This window comes from Siphateles boraxobius, unplaced genomic scaffold (genome assembly GCF_051911475.1).
Source record: "Siphateles boraxobius isolate OS27281-9 unplaced genomic scaffold, OSU_SipBor_1 9, whole genome shotgun sequence".
NCBI lineage: Eukaryota > Metazoa > Chordata > Actinopteri > Cypriniformes > Leuciscidae > Siphateles > Siphateles boraxobius.
The window spans coordinates 24,197,274-24,221,132 of NW_027509219.1; the positions used below are offsets into that span (position 1 = coordinate 24,197,274).

Below are 23,859 nucleotides of genomic sequence, written 5' to 3' on the forward strand. Positions count from 1 at the left end.
TTGGCACATAAATTGTCTAGAAATGATGGTGGTGTTTCAGGCTCTGAAACACTTCCTCCCAGACCTGAGAGGTCACCATGTTCTTGTCCGGTCAGACAACACATCGGTGGTCTCTTATATAAACCATCAGGGGGGTCTGCGTTCGCGCCCGTTATACAAGCTGGCTCACCAGATCCTTCTATGGTCCCAGGGGAAGCTTCTTTCACCTGAGGGTGATTTATATCCCGGGGTATTTGAATCAGGGGGCAGGCATCCTGTCGAGGCAGGGGCTGAGGCCCGGGGAGTGGAGACTCCACCCCGAGGTGGTGGAGCTCCTATGGAAACATTTCGGTCGTGCCGAGGTAGACCTATTTGCATCCAGGGAAACATCACACTGCCGACTGTGGTTTTCCCTAAGTCCTCCAGCCCCTATTGGGTTGGACGCGATGGTACAGGAGTGGCCGAGATCACGCCTGTACGCATTTCCCCCGATTGCTCTGCTCCCAGGAGTTCTGGAGAGGGTTCGCTGGGACGGGGTCAGTCTACTGTTGGTAGCCTCGTACTGGCCGGCCCGAGTTTGGTTTGCGGACCTAATTTCTCTCATCGACGGCTCTCCTCTGGAGATTCCGATGAGGAGGGACCTTCTCTCTCAGGCGAGCGGGTCGATACTTCACCCCCGCCCAGATCTATGGAGGTTGTGGGCTTGGCCTCTGAGGGGGCCCGGCTCATAGAATCTGGTCTCTCGACTGAGGTCGTGGAGACCATCCTCCACTCCAGAGCTCCGGCCACTAGGAAATTATATGCCTTGAGGTGGAAAATGTTCACCTCTTGGTGTGGATAACACCAGCTGGACCCAGTTAACTGCCCGGTGGGTGCAGTGCTGGAATTCCTTAAGGAGCGTTTCTCCACAGGGTTATCCCACTCCACACTGAAGGTGTATGTGGCGGCCTTATCTGCTTACCACGTCCCTTTGAGTGGTGCTTCTCTCTGGAGACACCCACTTGTAACCCGTTTCCTTCGTGGCATTCTGAGGCTGAGGCCAGCAGTTCGCACGAGGGTGCCGACCTGGGACCTGGCGGTTGTTCTAGAAGGTCTCTCTCTAGCACAGTTCGAGCCCATTGAAGAAGTTTCGGAGAAATTCCATACTCTTAAAACTATCATTCTTCTGGCTATATCTTCACTAAAAAGAATAGGAGATATCCAAGCTCTGTCGGTCTCTCCCTCGTGCTTGGAATTTGCACCAGGCATGGTGAAGGCTTTCCTCCTCCCTAGGCCGGGATACGTTCCCAAGGTACCAACCAATGTGGTCAGGCCTATTGTACTGCAGGCTTTCTGTCCTCCTTCATTTCTGACGTCGGACCAAGAGAAACTAAATCTGCTTTGCCCTGTTAGGGCCCTAGATGCGTACGTCCACAGAGCTGCCCTGTGGAGAAAGAGTGAACAGCTATTCGTTTGCTTTGGACCCCCTAAGAAGGGCTGTCCAGTATCTAAGCAGAGGTTGAGCAAGTGGGTGGTCGAGGCCATCTCACTTGCCTATGAGTCTGCCGGTCAGCCTTCTCCTTTGGCTGTCTGGGCTCATTCAACCAGGAGTATGGCTGCCTCTAAGGCTATCCTGTCAGGAGTATCAATCCAGGATGTTTGTGATGCGGCAGGCTGGTCCTCACCGCACACATTCGTGAAGTTTTATCATCTCGACTTCAGCTCCACTCCAGGGGCGCAGGTACTTTCGTCCGAATGTGCGCTCTGACTTCACACGACAGACACTTGCTCGTATGGCGACGTTGGTATTAGCGTTCCAAAAGCGTTGTCACGCAGCTCGAGTTCCCTGATAGGGAACGTCTCTGGTTACGAAAGTAACCCTAGTTCCCTGAAGGGAACGAGACGCTGCGTGTCTATGCCATACTCCCAGCATGCCCGTGAGCACTTGCTTCAGTCTTATCAGAAGCTGACGCGCTTGTGTTTTGGGGTGCTTATATAGTTTCCTGGTCGATGACGTCACCCGCCTATGACGTTCCGTCTCGCCATTGGACTGATTTCATACGTGCTTCATGACGCACTCACGCAGGGGCGTTCCCAAAGCGTTGTCACGCAGCGTCTCGTTCCCTTCAGGGAACTAGGGTTACATTCGTAACCAGAGACGTTTTCGAAACGACTTTGAGTTACAGTTCTTATCACTTGAGTTTACTTCTAGGATTTCATGTGATTTAGACGGGACAAACATTTAACAAACACCTCTGTGTTTATTACAGAGGTGGGAGTGTGTGTTTTAGATGTGGGCGTTACAGAATGTATGGGCTGTACTTGCATACATCACATATATCTTTTCATTTATTAATTGTTGATATCATTTCAATGTATTATAAAAACCCTATAGAGTTCATAGCAGTGACTGTTTATGATAATCTTGCATAAATGAGCAGAGAAATCTAGACAAGTAGCCTATCTTACTCTTACATGACACTGATATTAAAATGGGCACTTGGGCAGTCCTTAGGTAGCTCAGGTAAGTCAAAACAATAGTCCCATTCGATTAGAGCTTATGTCGAGGTGAAAAACACCAAAAAATAAAATAAAAAAGTTTGCATAAAAGATAACAACGTAAATATAATTAGTTACTATGTATAATGATAAATGCAATAATTGTAACACATTCCTTTGAAAAGTAACAAACAATTACAACTACAGCTGTGGTTTAGCGAAAGTTTGAACACTCACATGTGAGACCCAGTTCAGATACAGTATTTCCCCTCAGTAAAATAGAACTTACTGTTGTTCATCTACAAAAGAAGGATTAGGTGTGGATTAGATAAGAAAATGTATTTGATTGGAACTTGGAAATGATATTTCCATTTCTCCAGTAATTATTATAAATCTTATTTTACCATTGAACACTCTTCATTGAGCAGAGCGTTATTAAGAGTTAATTGTATAGAACAACATAATTTCACTAAATTAACCAAAAAAATTAAAATATTTTTCCAACCACTAACTTTTAAGCACAATATGGCTTGGATAAATTCATAATTTTGTCTTTTCCTTATTAAATGTTCAATTAACCTTTGAGCCTGGGGACGTGATAACAACCATGCAGTGCTTAACAGCAGGACTGTAAGGCATTTTAATCAACTCGCGCACGTTGTTAACCTGACGGCTCCATCTGTGATCTTCATGTTAATGCTAGCATCTTAGATGGAGACAAAGGACACACACATACACAGGTATGCACTGAGGACGTTTATAAAACCAGGAGAAAGCAATTTGTTAGAATTTCTATTCATCTCAGCAGGTAGGCCTACATGACCCCTGGAAGTATGCCACTTGAAATATGACATCTTTGCTCATGGGGGCTGACTTCTAATTCACATACTTTCCACTTTTTCATACATAAAATGAGCAAAATAATTAATTATTTGTGATGTAAATGTTGCTTGGAAAAAATAAATGGCTACTTTGGGTTGGCCATCAATGGGAAAAAAAATATGCTTTTTGTAGAACAAGATGGTGCAGTTACTAGCAGGGACTAACTGGACTAAGCTAACAGCCAAACCTTGACCTCTCTGAATTCACATACACAATCACAAACACACACAGACAAACTGATGGGCAAACAGCTGAATCATGTTTGGTCTGCAGCGATAAAATCTTCCTTGTGCTGTATCAACAGACCCGCAAAGTCAAGGCTGTCACCAGCAGGAATAATACGTGACTCTAAATTATAGTCTAGTCAGCAATGAGCTGATGGAGAGAAGCTCGTACTTGATGCATTGCACACAGTTGAGAAGCAATGGTCCTTGGGGAAAAGCTTGATATAGTTCATCATTAAACTGAGTGAAGGGTTTCTAGACTGTCTATGACCGCTATTAAAAGAAAATTAATGAGATATTTCATCCAAGAAATAATTTCTGTCATTGATCAAAAACGAGGTATTTTACAGTATGTCCAAGCTGCTCTTTTTGATATGATGAAAACGGATAGAAACTAGCTGTTGTCTCTGGTTACATAAGTAAATTAACTATATGGTCACACTTTAGATTAGGGTCCAATTCTCAGCATTAACTAACTTTTAACTGACTTTTGCCTCAATAAACTCCTAATACTGCTTAGTAATAGTTGTAAGGTAATTGCAGAGTGTACCATAATCACAAATTCAAAAGTTCAAATGCTGTTTTGGACCCCATTGAACCTCATTGCATGGACAAACTTTTTTTTTTTTCAGAATGTCTTCTTTTGTGTTCCACAGAAGATAGATAGTCCTTCAGGTTTGGAACAAAAGGTGACTAAATGATAACAATTTCAGCAATGATAAAACATATATAATGCCATAATGAAAGGAGTTGATGCTGTTGGTGTCCTGGATTTAAATCTGGCATGTGAACAGTTACACTGACCTCCACGCACTTCCCTTGCTCTGACATAAACTCAGCTGAACACCAGCTCGTATGCATGTCTAATGCTCCAGTTTTGTATTCACAGCCCATTGGTTATTTTCCCCCCATTACTCTGCATGTCAGAAGCAGTTTAGTACTGATGCAGGTGTTTGCGAAGGGCTAAATTTACCCGGGATGCTCGCTGAATGAGGAAGCGGAGGGATTTCACCTTGATAGGTATTTCGTTTCATCAGACAGTTTCGGCTGTAGCTCGACAGAGATGGAGAATTATGGCATGCCTTAAGGGCACTAGATAGAACTCACTTTCATACTATATATATATATGAAAGACATGCCAAGGCAGCATACTACATAATGCATTTGACATTTGAGACAAATATAAGACCTTCAAAAGACACCATGCAGCATTTGATGTTTCTTACTACTCTTTCCATGTGGACAGCGTAGAACAGAGTGAATGATTGTGTTCAGGGATTTATTTACCAGCAAGCTCTTTTTTCCATCTGCAGTTCCAGTAAGTTTTAATATTCTCAGGTTGCTTGTTATTTGTTGGAGTCACTGACGAGTGACTTACCATTTTTTTCCCCTTGTGGCAAAATAGAACTTAAAAAAGAGCTATACGGACTGTGTGCAGCAAACAAATTATTCAATTTTCACGCCTCAGTTGTATTAAAACTGCAATTAACACCGCTATTTTTCCTATTCACCAGATGTTTAAAATATGCAAAAAACACTGCAGTATTGTCAGTAGGAACCCATTACACTTGCTTCTAAACCCAGGAGCATAAAAATGTAAAATAAAAAAACACAAACCAGTCAAATTAATTTATCGGCAAATATTAGGTTAAACTGCTTACTGCACAAACTGTGACAGTTCTCGAACATGAGCCACTAACTCGGGTGACCCGCAAAGCACAATATACCAAGCCTCTCGTTGAAGGAGGCGGTTCTCACAGTCTCCCCCTCTTGGAGACCGATTGACAAACTCTAAGCCCATAAATTTTAGGGTATTGACAGCATGACCCGCAGAATTAAAATGCTTTTATTGTGTATTTACTGACGTGCCCGTGTGGGCTGATTTATGTGGGCAAAACTAAGCGACAACTCAAAACCTGAATTTTTCAGCATAAATGCGCTATCAGAAAGAATGATGACAAATCATTTTAATTCTGCGGGACATGCTGTCAATATCCTCTAATTTATGGGCTTAGAGTTTGTCAATCGGTCTCCAAGAGGGGGAGACCGTGAGAACCGCCTCCTACAACGAGAGGCTTGGTATATTTTTAACTTAAACACATGTATCCCGAATGGGATGAATGAAGATCTGTCTTGATGAATGAAGATCTGTCTCTCGTTGTTTCTTATAAATGGAACACCAATATGTTTATTGTATATTCTTTTTTTTATGTATAACAGTCATTGTCTTTCATTAATGGACTGCTTGAAAGATTAGTGACATTACGGAACTGGATATCACTTCAACATTATTGGTTGGTGTTAATATGGGTGTGTCAATGGGTGTGGGTATATAAGATTGGCTACATTGTAATCCTGTTGCTCACAGAAGAAGGCACGCGCAGAAACGCGTCTGTGCAAATACAATAAAAAGAATATATGCATAGTGCGACGTCTCTCCTAATTGTTGCATGTTAATCATCCAGGCCAGCACTCTTAAAAAGTTTATAAGTATATGTATTGAATGAAGTGACTTTCATTTATATTTACACATATTTATATTTTACAATTAACATCTTTACCAAAAACACAACATGTATTTTATTTATTATATATATATTTTTAATTGATCCTAATTTAATACTATTTGAGCTATTTCAAAATCTCAACTATGATAGCCAGCCTAATAGTTAAGTCAGTATAATTTGCAACAAATATATTTAATGCACTCTAGAAAACCAAATGTTTTACGTTTGCAATACATGGTCAACAAACATGAGATGATACAGTAATAGCTCTACAGCACTGGCCAGATAGGGCATTCAATCAGGCCAGCCAAAAATAATAATAATAAATAAATAATGCAAAAATAACAAATAATTAACAACTTTCAAACACTCTCCCCTTGTTATATTATGTCCAGACCAGTCAGGCCTTTTAAATAAACACATTGTAATTCCATTTTATGCCACTAATTACACACTATCATTGGGATAAAAGCTTTTTATTATTATTATTACACAGACTCATGCATTTTCTGTAAAGCTGCTTTGAAATGATGTGTAATGTGAAAAGCGCTTTACAAATAAATGTGAATTGATCTGAATTCAATATATGAGACATACATTTGAAATTATCCTACAATGTCGTGTTAGACTGGGTGGTTGTGAACTCAGGTTCGGTTAATATTTTTTATAAAGATCAGATGAAATGAAGAAGAAGAAAGGCAGAGAGGATTACTGGAACAGCATTTTAGAGATTAAGAGAAACCTTGCGCTGGCCTTTAGATGTAATGACAGTGCTGTCGTCACTCCAGATTGACTTCATTTTGCTAATCATTCCTATGGTTAATGAGGCCTTGACATTTGATTGGAGTTTGACCTTTGTGCTGAAATATAATTCGACATGCATGGATGTATGTAAGTTTCCATTGGGAGTTGTAAAACTATTCTTGCTTGTATATTACTCACTATGAATCTAATTTTATGGGAGTCTTTATTGTTAATATCCTTTGCAGCTAATATAATCTATGGCATGCTAATGTACAAAACTTGTGAAGATTAATAACTTCACAGTAGTGTAGAATTAAGGGATTAAACATATTTTTCTGCAAATCATCAACGTGGGGTCATGCAATCTGTCTTTTATTATTTCTGCCACTGATCCACGCTCTTGTGTAAACTTAATTGTGCATTAAACTTTTGCATTCTTTGCAGGCTATAACAGATCTCAATGCACGGCATACACAGCTAGAGTCAAGCCAATTTGTAGAAAGTGTCAAGACATTCCCCCCTTTTGCACAGATTTATGGAACACAATAGTCGATCTACCCAGAGGACTTTGCATTGAATGGATAACTAGCCTAATACTGTGCAATACCAAACAGACAGGACAGATTGCTGCCTAATGGCATACATGAGAGCTAATGCCAATCATCATCTTTCTAGGACAGAGACTAGAATAATCTCCCCAGCATACACAAATACAGCTGACAGATACTGAGGTTAACATATGTAGGCTACTCTATCATGCTAGTGACATGATATCTAGTCTAGATTATGCAATGGAGCCAAAAATGATAAATACAATACTAGAAATGCATAAAAACCCTGTTGCTGCCTCTGCATGAGCCACATCAAAGACTAAATAGTTAGCTAAATTAATATAAACCCTAACATATATATATATATATATAACCTGTTTGTTTATACCAGGGGTAGGCAAGTTCGGTCCGAGAGAGCTTCTGTCCTGCAGAGTTTGGCTCCAACCCTGAAAAAAAAGCCCTATTCGCACGGGATTAGTGTTATCTGGGGACCTCGTGTGAATTAGAAATTACCCAACCACATCTGAATTTCGTGTGGAGCATTCTCACAGGATAAGTGAAGCCTGTGATTTTACTCGAATTTACTGACTTATCTCCCGGATATGATTTCAATAGGCTGTTGCTTGGAAATGTCTTGTCGTTATTATAGGTCTAGCTGTATGATATATCATAGACAGAAGAATGTTCCTTACCGCATGCGGTTATACATGTCATTCATCTCCATCTAATCATTATTTTTGTTTTTGGTCTTCTGATGGTTTTCAGCTTTCTCTATCTGCAAATTGTATAGTTGTATGGCGATATGACCCAGCATACTATCAACCAAAATACTATCAAAACACTGCAACGCCGCCAACTCCAATTAGCTAAAGATGAATAAAAAAGCGCACAGGAAACATGGGACCCCAGGACCTCGGTGTTCGGCGAAATATGGTAGGTCATTTGCGGGGGAATTGTTACTTTACAAATTACAGACATGGCCGATTCGTACGGGATTAAGATCACAGACCACCTCCGCAATTATTACAAATGACTAGAGGTCACCAGGTATTACTTATCCTGTGCGAATAGGGCTTTAGTAATCCTAAAGATATTGATTAGCTTGTTCAGGTGTGTGTGTGTGTGCGTGTGTGTGTGTGTGTGTGTTTGTGTGTGTTTGTGTGTGTGTGTGTGTGTTTGTGTGTGTGTGTGTGTGTGTGTGTGTGTGTGTGTGTGTGTGTGTGTGTGTGTGTGTGTGTGTGTGTGTGTGTGTGTGTGTGTGTGTGTGTGTGTGTGTGTGTGTGTGTGTGTGTGTGTGCGTGTAAAAATTCACTGAACACAACTTTCATTTTATAGACCAGCATGGAAGAACACTGTATTTCCCAGAATGTCATTACCAGTTCCTTTTCCTGTTATTCCGATTCTTCATGCTACGAGTGGCCAATTCATTATAAATTTAATCTCAATTCACATTCAGACAAAAAAAAAGAGCCAACACTGAATAGCCATCTTTCCTCTGTATCTGTCCTGCTATTACTTGGTAATCTTGATAATCTCTACTTGGACACCACATTCGCCTAATAACCAAAATGACCAAATTGCAACACCAGTACATTGTGTTATTTTTCCCTATTTGCTTGTTTTCCATAATTATACAGTAGCTGAGGTGTTTCACACCAAATAAAAATTTTAATCCAATATTTTCACAAAAAAAAGCTAGCTAGCTGCACGCTCTTGGCCCTTCGACAATTTAACCACCTTCTTTGCTGTAAATAACCGGGCAGTTGTGTGCCAATTACAGCTTTGTGAGTATTTTCCACCCGCAGTTTTTCAAAGAACCCACACAGTGTTTTTGATGCACTGCATTGTGATTTGTGATCCAAGAACCTCTGTCCCATGTTCATGAATGACCTTAAACCGCCTCTGTTTCACCAAAAGCTGATTAAATATCTCACACTGATTAGAAAACAAAAGCTACATGAAAAAAAAAAAACATTCAGATTTATGTGGTTTGTAACATTCACACCTACCTGGTGTGTCCCCAAAAGGTTTCGGTGGTTTGGCAGTCACTCTGGAGTTGCTTGGCTGTGTGGTGCTGTGCCTCTTAGGATGCACGGTTGTAATCACTGCATACGTCCTTTGGGGGTTGCGTGTGGTAGTGCTAGTTATGGTAACTGTGGTGGTGGAGGGGGCTAAAGAGGTGACGGTGGTGTTCGGGGTCACCTTCGCCTCCTCCTCAATCACCTCGTCAGCCCCTGTAGGGCCCCAGTCAATAAATCCTGCCACTGTTGTGGTCCTCCCTTCTAGGGAGTCATAGCCGTCCCCTTTCACCTGCCTCCGTGAGCGAGATAAATGGAGATTTAAATCAGATTTACTCCCCTCCGTTAGTGCAACCAACTTCCCTTTGCCGTAGGGGGTCCATTTACACTCCAAACAAAGTTGTCGTTTTTGGAGAGACCGGTGGTTTTTCCGCCCCCACAGTTTGGTGCCTCCGAGCTCCCCATGGTTACCTAGTGATGGCAAGGGAGGGGGAACACCATGAAGCAAGACACCCAGAGTCCTCAAGTGCTGGCCATTGAGCGTGTCCCGGGTGGGCAGAGGGTGTGGCTGCCGGCGGGGCACTGATCTGGGCAGTAGTTTGAGAGTAAGCCCCTGGCCCGCTGGTGCGCACAGAGACAGATCCATTGTGAAATGTACAAGGATGAAGAGGATCCACATTCTACATCCTAGCATTCCTCCAGGTCTCCAAGCAACCATGGAACTGTAAAGCAGAAAAAGGAGAAAAAAATCAGCCACATTGGATAATCTCAATCAAAGTGCGTGATTTCTGCATCACAGAAAGAGTATGCATGCTCGACACAATTTGCACAACTTCTTTACCTTAAAGACTCTCTTATTAGATCGTAGGACTGACTACAGTAGATTGGGCTTTACGGCACTATTTGTAATGTCCTTATTTCCAACACCATTTTCCAGTCTAGTGATTTTTGCTCTAGGCTTCGTTCTGCTCTGTGACTCACTAAGTTTTCATAAATTGAACTCAAATATTAATTAGATGTGTGATTGTCCTTTAACAGCTAGATGCTAAAAGCAGACTTCAATGTTGTTTTCAAAGACATTTACTTTCAAAGTATTAACCCTCACACTCTTAAATTACTTGGCTTCGTAAACAAATTTTCTTGTAGCTGAATTGGTCTCATGGCTCTAGCAACATCAAGGTCATGGGTTTAAACGTATTGAAAAAAACATATTGCTTGAATGCATGGTATGTTGCTTTGGCTAAAAGTGTGCTAAATGTCTGATATGTTTCCGAATCTCCTAAAATTTGTGTCTGTCAGTGATCTAATGATGAGCCACAGACTTATTAAATATAAACTATAAAATGTATAAAAATAAATGTATGAAAACCCATTTATATTATATTATTTTATTTTTTTACAAATTAAGTACAAAAAAAATACAATTAATTATATTATATATTTATATAATTTTCCCCACAAGCTATATACAAATATTTTGTTCCTAAATGCTGTCAAATAAAATAAAATAGCAGCAATTAATCTCATGATTTCTAACTATTCTTTTAAAAGCAGAATGAACAAGTAATTTAATCAAATTGGTGGTTGTAAAAATAAATAAATGAATAATAATAATATTACATTTCATTGTTATGAGAGCCATAAAAAAGCATTTTGTACAATTGCTCTCAATATTTTCCTGGACACCCTTGCACCCCCTTGTGGTCCCTGAAACCAGTTTAAAAACCACTTCAAACTATAAAATTTCCCATTTCCACTGCGATTCTACCTCTATGATTTGTTTAAGCTGGACTTCTACTGGAAGGGTGATGTTTGTTTGTTTTTTAATTCCAGAACCTCAAACACATTGGAGTGAGCTGCCATACCCTCAGCCGTCTAGAAGCCAAGAGTCTCTATTGATCCAAACAGAAAGAGACTTCATCAAGGCATTTCTGTAATCTCTCCTGTCCTTCCACTATTGGTCACGGTCAAAGGCTAATTTAGAGGGATTAAAGAGCAGACACCTAGGCCTACTATTAATGGCTTTTGCTGTTGATTTGAGTTCAGAGGTGATGGATCTGTATTGAGTTATCTGACCTATTGGTGAACCAGCCTGTCTGAACCAACAAGTCCAAAACATAAAGTGTAATATTTGAAAATCATACATCTGAAAAATACTAAAAGAGTTAATAAAACCACCATTCCAAAGAGGAATAAATCTCCCTTTATCTAAAGAGCTCTTTCATTTACCTGTACTTAAGAGTGTGTTTGGCATGCTGCTTCATCTGTTCATGATTAAGATGGATTCTTCAAGCACACAATGAGAGGGCCCTTGCTCTCCATTTTTCCCTCTTCTAGCCTCTATTTAGATTTTTCTCCGCTGCTAATTCTCCGTACTTGTGGTATCTGGTCTGACTGAACTGGGTCAGAACCTTGGGTTGGCCACTCAACAGAGAGTTTAACCCACTAATAAGGTCCTTCAATCCCATTGGACTGGACCCCGAGGGGCCTGACTCACACTCCCAGTGCTAATGTGTTCCATTAGAATGTAATTCCTGTCAGGAACATCATTGTATTTACTTAAGGAGAAGTAACGGAACCGATGTTGTGCTATTAATGATCACCTGTTCACTGGTTTTTGATGAAATTAGGTGGCTACATTGTGAATTCAAGGAGGCTGCTGTGATATTAATGAGGGCTAAATTAAGGGTCACACAAGGCAGGGTCGGAATTAGAGTGAGAAACACTGATGAAATGTTTTCATGAACAACCCCTCCCTGCTCTTTACTTATAACGCATCAGCTACGATTCGGGTCAGTTCAGCATTGTGCAACCCATTTAGATTCTCCATTGTTATTCAACACGTCAGCCACAAAGCAAAGGTCTTGTTTTTATTTAGATTTTCAAAGTATCCAATTTGAATTTCCAGACTGCAAACACACACATTCAGGATCCAAAATTAGCTTTTTGCCACACTGACCAATTAAGACGACATGGGGAAACCTCTTCCTATTACTTGCTATTCATATGAATATTCATATAAAGATATGTTGTTTTAACCACAACTTGTTCCCCAACAAAAAAATAAATAACAACTTATTTATTTGCATTAAGCATATATAAACATTGAACCCAAGTAATGTAAAAGATCTTAAAGGGATAGTTCACCCAAAAATTAAAATTCTGTCAGTATCTACTCACCCTCATGTTGTTCCAACCTTGTAAGACCTTCGTTCACCTTCGGAACACGAATTAAGATATTTTTGATGAAATCTGAGAGCTGGATCACTCCTCCATACTAGTCCACAGGCTTCTAAGGGATTGAAACTTGCCAGCCGAAAAGTTATTAAAGACATTGTTAAAATAGTCCAAGTGACTACATTGGCTCAATCTTAAGTTTATCAAGCGACAAGAATACTTTTTGTGCGAAAAAATAAATAAAAAAAATAACGACTTTATTTAAACTATTCATTTCCTTCTCTGTGGGCCTCGAGTCAGTTCACTTGTGTAATAGCGTAAGCTTCTGTTGTTGTACGTCACACGCATCAACCACATGACCAGCGTCGGCCAATAGTGAGCCTACGTGTGACGTAGCTCTACGGAATCACACTACGTTAACAGACTAGAGGCCCATAGAGAAGGAAATGAATAGTTTAAATAAAGTCGTTATTTTTGTTTGTTTTTGCGCACAAAAAGTATTCTCGTCGCTTGATAAACTTAAGATTGAGCCACTGTAGTCACTTGGACTGTTTTAACGATGTCTTTTCAGGGCTGGCAGGTCAATCCCTTAGAAGCCTATGGACTAGTATGGAGGAGTGATCCAGCTCTCAGATTTCATTAAAAAAATATCTTAATTTGTGTTCCGAAGATGAACGAAGGTCTTACGGGGTTGGAACAACATGACGGTGATTAAATACTGACAGAATATTCATTTTTTGGTAAAATATCCCTTTAATAAAATTACCAGCCAACTGGTGAATTACAGTACTTTGTTTTATTTACTCACCAAACTTGCATTCTGTGCAGTTTTGCTGAAAACTGATAACAAAATAAAGAAGGAAATACACTGAATTAAAACTACAACTATGAATAAAGTAGATGAATAAAGAAGAATTTCCCCTTTTGAATATTCATTAGGTTAATGTTCACTATGTTTGCAAGCTTGCATAAGATTTGTGCTTAGTTGCTTAGATTTAACAGCAGCACAAATATAGACTCACTGGGAATATATAATTTCTTTTCTCATCCATATTCATGATTTGGGAGGAAATATATAATTTACTTAATAAATGAAAGTGCTAAAATAACAAATTTCCTGACACAAGCAAGTTAAAAGAAGCAGCTTGGGAGTTTCCTAAAAAGTCAAATGAAAAATATGTGATCTGAAAAAGCTTTAAAGATTATGATAAGATCATCTCCTTTTAAATCTTGCTCTGTTAAAAGGAATAACATTCAAAACACTGACTGAACTGCTCACGAGTTTGACCACAGTTCTTTTAGGCCATCTTTGTAACACCCCAGACAGCTACTTCCAGTCAGATAAAACAGAATCTCCAAAACGAATGGCCAAGTTTATATTTCAATAGCATTTAACAAATCACCAATAAAACAAAATAAATGCCAAAATAATATGAGAAATGCAATATCTTTAGACTAAATCAGGCTAAAAAAAAGTATTCAATGCCAAAAAAAAAACTTTTTCCTGATCAGCATTTGTCTTCTTTTCTAGTAACTAGTAATTACTAGTAATTTCTAGTAATTATCTAAACATCCTCAGACTGCCTGATATAAACAGTTAGTTTATTTTTGAGAATTTTTATCTCACAATTGCAAGTTTATTTCAACTTTTTTTCTCAGAATTGCATGATATAAACTCAGTGTAATAAGCTTCCATAGCAAAATTCATGCAAGATACGTTTTCAGAATGTCTTAATAAAAAATACAGATCCAAAAAAAGATCCACAAATTTTTTTTTTTTTTTTTTTGCAATGTAATCATTGCAATTTCTTCAATTCAAATTTGAATAATTGCCCTGGCTCCTCCTCCTCTTCATATCATCTGTGGTTTCACTGATTCATAACAGAATCTGGAACTTCAGAAGCACTTGATCCTACAGCTCTGAAGCTAAAGGTTACAGACACTTAGTTTGATGATGCAACAAATGAAGGTGAATGATACAATAAAAAGGGTTTATTAACCATTACACAGAGAAGAGAGAACACTCTTTTGACTACTTGAACTTTCCCTCTCTTCAACCCTTCCTCTCCCACATTTCTCTGTTCTTCTCTACATTTTCATGTGGATTAATTGTGTTGCTCAGTCAGTTCTGATTAGTGTTGCAGGGTGGAACTGGTCTTATATGACTCCTTCTTACAAACAGTCATTTACTGCCCCTCTGAGGACTAGATGTCAAAATCCAGCCATGACTAACACATCTCACAGTACTTTTACAGCCAGCAAATACTACTGACAGCTATTTAAGTAATACATACCACAAGGTAGGCAGATTTCTTCTGTAATACGCAAGTTTGATTACCTTTGCTGTAACGACAGTAGCACTCAATCTGCATGAAGTTTGTGTAAAACCTAATGATCGTGTTCTCCAGCATGATTTGAAACGATTCAAAGAGCATCTTGGGCTTCAATGGAACTAAGAACATCTGACCATCATTGGTTCACATGATCAATGACACAAATTTGACAACCAAGAAATTGTGCAGAATCTTAAATATATCTTCATTCCTTTTACATCCCAACATCTATTTATTTATTTAAAAATGGGTTACACTTTATTTTAAGGTGTCCTTGTTACTGGGTAGTTATACAAATAAATACTGAGTAACATTAATTAAACAACATATACTAACTATATATTTTTAGTTTGATTTATTAAACAAGATTTTGAAAAAAAATATTTTACAAAGAAAGTTCATACAACATTTTAAAAACTGTTGAGGATAATATACACAATAAAAGCCAAAGGCTAATTTTCACCTAATGGTCCTCTTATGTTTACAAAATGGAAGAACAGATCATATATGTAGAGAAAAAACACCATCAAGTTCAGCAAATCACAATACCTCACCTTTAAATGAATGAAAAACAAACCATTTTTTAACTTCCTTTCTAAAAACACTTTAGGTTTGGGTTTGGTTAAGGCTTAGTTGCTTGTAATTATGCATAATTTACTGTTATTACTATTGTAAGTACATGTAAGATGTATGACAGGCACACTGTAAAATAAAATGTTACAAAAAAATTGTCCAGGTCTAATTGAAAATTTGAATCTCATATTGTCAGTGTGAGACCAAATGTTACACAAAGGAATATCAAAAACATACACATGCAAAGCCTTATATATCCAGAGGGATTATGGTAAGCACTGTCCCAGGTTATTATTAATGAGATCAGACGTTTGGCAAATAAGCATATGTCCGGTGGAAAATACAGGAACATCCAGTACTAGTTACTCAGCTGTGCTCAGATCCGATGAGTGAATGTCTTCACACAAAAACTCATTGCTGTGAACTCATTCGTTTCATTACGAATCATCACACATACTCTCTCCAGACACAAGAAATGCAACTTGAGAAACCAGACTCGAATGGTTTCTGAAGGCAAGCCAAATGCTCACTGACATATGACTCATGGTCCGATTTTTCAGCTAAATTACACTTCAGAGAAGTGTTGCAAATAAATATGGATTCCATGCCTGTATTTTGGATAAGCAGGCAGCTTAAATGTGAGTCAGTCTGATCCTCATACAGCCGACTGAATCCTAGGATCAGTCAGTTGGTTTATACTAAGCAGAGTGAAAATAACGGAAAAATAATTGAACAGGTAGAATTATCTGTATTTACAAATATTACTAATCTATTTTATAAGATAACCCATGGTAGTCTGAAAGCATCAAATGGGCTAATATTTACTTCCAATGACACATAATAATGAAGATATCCAATCTAATTCAGTTCTTATAGTCTGTATTTATAAAAATGTATGGAATGCATGAATATATGCCTACTAATACAGTTCCCCTGCTGATCTGCTTATTAAAAAAACAGGGTGATCAGATTAGTATTTATATTTGTATGTAAAGTGTACACATTCCTTTTTGTATGATGGTGTTAGAAAAAGGCCTCTTATTTTGGTAAATTTATTGATGAAATTCGACTTATAAAATTCATATGCACCCTTTGACTGAATTTAAAGTAATCATGAAATCAAAATGGACAATTCTTGTTTTTATGGAATACTTGTGCTCTCGTAATCTTTAATCAACATACCTTCCCTTTCAATTGTAACAACAACCTGTCACTCACAAGAGAGCACAGCAATAGCAAACCACAATGATCCAATGACCCAATCAATTCCCAATGGACAAAATCAAGTCCCTGCCTACATTTTTTAGCCGTTTAACTCAGATATAGGTCACAGTAGGGAAGAAAAGACTACCACAACTTACATTTCATGCCAACTTCAACTGTTTCCATCCAAAGTTTCAAATTTAATTTATGCGCAAAATTGTAATATGCATAAAACATTTGTAAATAAAGCACCGTTTCCATCCAAAGAGCCACAGAGAACAAAATGTCAATCCCTGATAAACTGGCAATAAACTAAATATCACTAAGAAAAATGGAAGTTGCTGCAGTGTAGGAGAAGCCACTGTATATAGAAATTTCGTATATAATAATTTACTCGCCCCTCGGAGCACACAGGCGAAATGCAATAAAGTTATCTTGCTTTCTAAGGAGGATGCCTGCTGTTTGGGAACACAATCGTGTAACAGTTCTGCCAGGTAATTATACAAAACCACTTTGACAACAGACTTTGCTCAGGGATTGCAGAATGACATTTTTTTATGGTCATTTTTTAAATGTATGCACATTTTGGCGTTTCTATCCAACATTTTTTATGCGATATCCCAACATGTGCATACAAATAGATGGGTGGAAACATATGTAATTATAATCAAACCTCGACAAGCAGGAAATATAATCTGAGAATGTTGCTCAATTCAAATGCACAAAAAAGTTAACGTGAATACCAATTAGACCGCACTGCAAAAACATACCATGATTGGACACAATTGCACTTGTCTTTCATATATGGTTCATAAATGAACTGGAAGGATTTCACGTTACATATTTAGAGACTGGCAGAAATGAACAGGCAGCTGTTGCCCTCACACTGGCCCATTAGCACATGAGCGCATAGGTAGCGCCGCATCAGAATATGCTTCCTGCTGGACCACTGGGATATAAATGGCTGTTTCACATGCTCTGATCTGTGTGCTACAGAACAAGTGTGTGTGTGTGTGTGTACCACTGGAGAGCTCAGCTGTGTGAGTGTTTGTGTGTGTTGTGACTGTGGGGGAGATATCTCCAACAGCCTTGCACTGACATTTCATATCCCTGACACAATGATGACAGAACATGACTCCCTCTTCACACATACACCCTCTCAACACACATATACGTGCACACACACACACACACACAAACACACACACGCACGCACGCAAACAATTCCTCAGAGAGAGAGAGAGAGAGAGAGAGAGAGAGAGAGAGAGAGAGAGAGAGAGAGAGAGAGAGAGAGAGAGAGAGAGAGAGAGAGAGAGAGAGAGAGAGAGAGAGAGAGAGAGAGTCTAACTAAAAGTCTTAAGGCTTGTAGTGATAATACAATTTTTGTATGCCAATCAATGCCAATGAAACTTTACAGGTTCTTGAAACCACAGCAAAAATGAAATTCTGCTGCAAAAACTAAATGCTACCATTATATAAAAAAGTTCATTTAAATATTTAAAAAATAATTATTAGTACTAGTAGTACAAATAGGTATTATTAGTGTTATAAGTATTAAAGTAAGGAAACAAACAATATTTCCATGCCTCAATCAATTGATAAGTTAATGTTACCATGATCAATAGAACACGTACACAAACCTCTCTTTTAATAATATAAAAAGCCACATTGTATATAGCTACTGTATTGAACTGGACAGCAGTGCTTATTTGTCTGGCTTAGAAATGACCAGTGGAAAGCTGTTCAGAAAGTATCTCTTAGTAATTATACGAATATAGAAGCTTCAGAAACACACTGGAAAGACATGACAGGGGTGTCTGCGTATGTGAGTGTGTGTAATGAGGCTTAGCGGAGGAAAAGGACAAATCCCTGCTCTCTCATTGGGGAGATGTGACGTCATTGCAAAGCCCTGCCATTTACTCGCTGTAGAAAAGATTTCACACATTAATCTGCTGACAGGTCTTAAGTAGTACAGCAAATCAGTGAGATTATCTTCCCAGTTTTTCAAAGACATGCACTTCAGAGTAAAGATGTTATTTCTCCAAACAGATTTATGAATCAGCAAAGAAAAAGTGCCAAACCTGCAGAAATAAGACATAAAAGTCCCACGAAAGTGCACTGGGATTACACTTAACAACATTTTCTTGAGTTGTTTCAGAGACGTGCTAGACAGCCGGTGCTGTCTGGAGCTGAGACTTGAATCAAATGAGCAGCAGATCTCTCTTCAGCACCTTGGACAGTGCCTCGGCTTCTGGCTGCTAGTCACAACTGCACAACATTAGGAAAAAATGTCAGGGCAAGGCATGGGTGGGCAAGAGCAGAGAAAAAGCTCATTTGTTGTTTTTTGTTTGTTTACTGTCAGTAAATTGGTTGTGACTGGTGGTTTCTTCACAATGAGACTTTATAGAAGCCTCACCCTCTGTGTTCCTCTGAATGAGCGGCAAACCTCCATTTGATCATCACAACCTTTAAGAAACAGCTGTACACACTTCATATAACTTCCTATAAATACTCCTATCAATGGTAGGGTCGCCAATTTTTTTCATAAACACTTTTTGTTATTCTGGTTGAAATTCTCTTGATAGCAATTAACAATAGAAGTGGTCTAAATATATATATATATAAGTACATATGTTGTCTTAGAAGTCTCAGGACCAAAAAATGTTCGTCCAATCATTGTATTCGGTCCGGAAAAACAACAACAAGTAGAAACATAATTATCATTAAAATGTATTATTATAACGTTAAAAACTTGCTTTTGTGTTATCTAAATATAATTTGCCCACAAATCAGTTCATTTTAACCTTTAATATTATAGTGATGTACCAACTGTGATTCCCTATATAGTTTATAACATAAGTTGAGAGATATTTAAATTTGCTAATGATAGGCACTAATTAATCAATATCGAATTGAATTTCAAATCAAATCGCAACCTTGTAAATTAAATGGAATCGAATTGTGAAATTTGTGTCAATGCTCAGTCCTAATGTTATCAATATTGAAAACAGTTGATGCCTATTTTTTTTGGTGGAATTTTTTTTTCAGGATTCTTTGATAAACAGAGAGTGGAAAAGAACAGCATTTATTTAAAACTGATTTTTTTGTAACAGTTTAAAAGTCTTTACATACACTTTTGATCAATGTAACATGTCCTTGCTGAATAAAAGAAATAAAACGTCTCGGTTACGTATGTAACCCTAGTTCCCTGATAGGGAACGAGACGCTGCGTCAAACGCTGCGGGAACGCCCCTGCGTTGTGCGTCATGAAGCACGTATGGAATCAGCCCAATGGAGAGATGAAACGTCATAGGCGGGTGACGTCATCGACCAGGAAACTATAAAGCACCCCAAAAACACAAGCGCATTAGCTTCTGATAGGCTTGAAGGAAGCGCTAACGGGAGTGCCGGGAGTATGGCGGAGCGACGCAGCGTCTCGTTCCCTATCAGGGAACTAGGGTTACATACGTAACCGAGACGTTCCCTTTCAAGGGAACTTCGAGCTGCGTCAAACGCTGCGGGAACGCGAATACCCACGTCGCCATAGGACCAAATGACCGTCATGTGAGACTAGCGCACAGAGGACGAGAGCACCTGTGCCCCAGGGGTAGAGCTTAAGTCTAGGTCATAGAACTTAATAAAAGTATGCGGTGAAGACCATCCAGCCGCATCACAAACATCACTCAGGGAAACCCCCGACAAAAGAGCTTTAGAAGCAGCCATACTCCTGGTAGAGTGAGCTCGGACAACCAAAGGTGAAGGCTGGCCAGCCGACTCATAAGCAAGTGAGATAGCCTCAACCACCCACTTGCTCATTCTCTGTTTAGACGCCGGACACCCTTTCCTGGGTGGCCCGAAACATACAAAAAGTTGTTCTGATTTCCTCCACAGGGCAGCTCTGTGGACATAAGCGTCTAATGCCCTAACAGGGCAGAGTGAATTAAGTTTCTCCTGGTCCGATGACATAAATGGAGGAGGACAGAAAGCCTGCAGAACCGTAGGTCTAACAATATTAGTAGGAACCTTAGGAACGTAACCTGGTCTAGGATGCAGAAAAGCTTTAACCATGCCAGGTGCAAATTCCAGGCACGAGGGTGAAACCGACAGAGCCTGCAAATCTCCGATTCTTTTTAGTGAAGAGATAGCAAGCAAAAAGATAGTCTTAAAAGTGAGAAACTTCTCGGGAACTTCTTCGATAGGTTCAAAAGGAGCTAGGGAAAGACCTTCTAATACAATGGCCAGATCCCAAGTCGGCACCCTCGTACGAACTGCTGGCCTCAGCCTCAAAGTGCCACGGAGGAAACGAGTTATAAGCGGGTGTCTCCCAAGAGAAACTCCACTGAAAGGGACGTGGTAAGCAGCTAGTGCCGCCACATACACCTTTAGTGTGGAGGGGGATAACCCTGTGGAGAAGCGCTCCTGCAGGAATTCCAGCACTGCACCCACTGGGCAGTTAACTGGGTCCTGCAGGTGTTCTCCACACCAAGAAGTGAAAAGTTTCCACTTCAAGGCATAAAGCTTCCTCGTGGATGGAGCTCTGGAGTTAAGAATGGTCTCAACAACCTCGGTTGAGAGACCGGAGTCTATGAGCTGGGCCCCCTCAGAGGCCAAGCCCACAGTTTCCACAATTCTGGGCGGGGGTGAAGTATCGTGCCCCCCGCCTGGGAGAGTAGATCCCTCCTGACCGGGAGCTCCAAAGGAGAACCGTCCAGGAGAGAAATCAGGTCCGCAAACCATACTCGGGCCGGCCAGAACGGGGCTACTAGTAGTAGACTGACCCCGTCCCGGCGGACCCTCTCCAGAACTCCTGGTAACAGAGCAATCGGGGGAAAGGCGTACAGACGTGACCTCGGCCACGGCTGCACCATAGGGTGCACCTCGGGGTGGAGTCTCCATTCCCCTGGCCTCGGCCCCTGCCTCGACAGGGAGTCTGCTACCACATTCAAATACCCAGGGAGATACATTGCTCTCAGAGATAGTAGCTTCCCTTGGGACCACAGGAGGATCTGACGGGCCAACTTGTAAAGCCGGCGAGACCGCAGGCCCCCCTGATGATTTATATAAGAGACCACCGACGTGTTGTCTGATTGAACTAACACATGATGGCCTCTCAGGTCTGTTAGGAAGTGTTTCAGAGCCTGAAACACAGCCAACATCTCTAGACAATTTATGTGCCACGAAAGATGATGATCCTGCCACAGACCTTGGGCTGGGCGACCACTCATGACCGCCCCCCACCCTGTGAGGGAAGCATCCGTCGTTAGCGTTATGCGACGACAAAGAGCCCCCAGCACAGGACCTTTGGATAGGAACCAAGTTTCTCTCCACATGACCAGAGCACGAAGGCAGCGCCGCGTGACTTTGAACGTGCGGAGCGGATTTCCCCTCGGGGAGAATCCCTTGGTCCTGAGCCACCACTGTAGCGGTCTCATGTACAACAGGCCGCAAGGTATAACGTTGGACGCTGCTGCCATCAGACCCAACAGTCTCTGAAACTGCTTGACAGTGAGTAGCTGGCCTAGCTTCACTTGTTTCACAGCTGAGAGAATCGAAGCGATGCGGGTCGGAGAGAGTCGCGCCCGCATCGATACCGAATCCCAAACGACACCCAGAAAAGTGGTCTTCTGGGAAGGAGATAATACACTTTTCTTTGCGTTCAGCCTCAACCCCAACTTTCTGATATGAGCGAGGACGACATCTCGATGCCGAACCGCCATCTGCTCGGTCTGAGCTAAAATCAACCAATCGTCGATGTAATTGAGAACACGAATGCCCTGAAGCCTCAGAGGCACTAGTGCTGCATCCATGCATTTCGTGAAAGTGCGGGGAGATAAAGCTAGGCCAAACGGAAGAACCCTGTACTGGTACGCCTCGCCCCCGAAGGCGAACCTCAGGAACTTCCTGTGTTGTGGAAGGATGGACACATGGAAGTATGCGTCCTTCAGATCTATCGTGACAAACCAGTCCTCGGACCTGATTTGAGACACGATCTGCTTGATAGTGAGCATCTTGAATTTTAGCTTCCCTACCGAGCGATTCAATATGCGCAGGTCTAAAATTGGACGCAACCCCCCATCCTTCTTTGGAACGATGAAATATCGGCTGTAATAACCTGACTCCAAACTGGGAGGAGGAACCCGTTCTATAGCCTCTTTTTGAAGGAGCGTTTTCACCTCTTGTTCCAATACCAGAGCCTGCTCGGGGCCCACCACTGTGTGCAGAACCCCTCCTGTCTGCAGGACCCAATGAGATATTTTTGGAAGGCTTTTCCACTCTGCCAGAAATTCTACTAAGGGTACCAGCCTCTCGAGACTGGCCTCTGGTGTAACTTGAGCAGCAGACGCAGCGCCCTGTAACGGCGCACCGGCAGGGAACAACTGGTCTGACCGCTCTGAGACCCTCCTCAGAGGGAGCGAGCGTCCCTCGGGAAAGCGCTCGCTGGGATCGTCTGTGCCCCGGCATAAAGGCGGGGTTGGCAGAACGAGCCCCTGAGGGCACCGAGGAGGAATGGGCACCGTAAAAAGAGGTGAACACCTTTCCGCCTCGGTGGGGACCACCCTCAGCATCCTGAACGGCTTGGCGTCAGGACTTCTTCTTAGCCGAAGCCTTCTTAGCCAATATAACTGTCCTCAGATCAGTTCTACTGGGAGAAGGCTTCGGCTGAGAGTGTCGCGGCTGAGCCCACTGTCCAGCAGGGGGAGCACGAGACGCGACACTCTGCCTCTGCTGCGCTCTATGTGATGAGCTCGAAGACGGCCGGGGCTGCTCCCGCCCAGCAGCCCCAGGGACATGAACTTTAAGGGGAAGAAACTTTTTAAAAGCTGCAGTTTGTTTCTTTTCTTCTTGGAATTTATCGATAACTGAATTCACAGCATCACCAAACAACCCCATGGGAGAAAGAGGAGCATCTAAAAGAAAAGCTTTTTCTCTCTCTTTAATATTAGTCTGATTTAACCACAAATGTCTTTCTGCGGCCACCAGAGCTGAACGACCCATTAACGACCCATTAATTTGGCCGATTCTCTGGTGGCAAGCAGGGATAAATCAGCAGCCTGACGCAGTTCGCGAACTACGTCAGTACTGACCTCCTCACTCTCACTCATGTCCCTTAGCAGATCAGCCTGGTATGCCTGCAAGATTGACATAGTATGCAGACATGACGCAGCCTGACCTGCTGCCGAATATGCTTT

General features: G+C 40.9%; 1 protein-coding gene across 1 annotated transcript in view; it reads right to left on the reverse strand.

The window, feature by feature from the left end:
* The window catches only part of ajap1 (adherens junctions associated protein 1), a 69,234-nt gene that overhangs the window by 21,040 nt on the left and 24,335 nt on the right, over positions 1-23,859 (reverse strand). Inside the window, exon 2 of the mRNA XM_077223000.1 lies at positions 9,375-10,105. Within this exon, the coding sequence (XP_077079115.1) occupies positions 9,375-10,105 (731 nt within the window). The remainder of the gene's footprint in view (positions 1-9,374; positions 10,106-23,859) is intronic.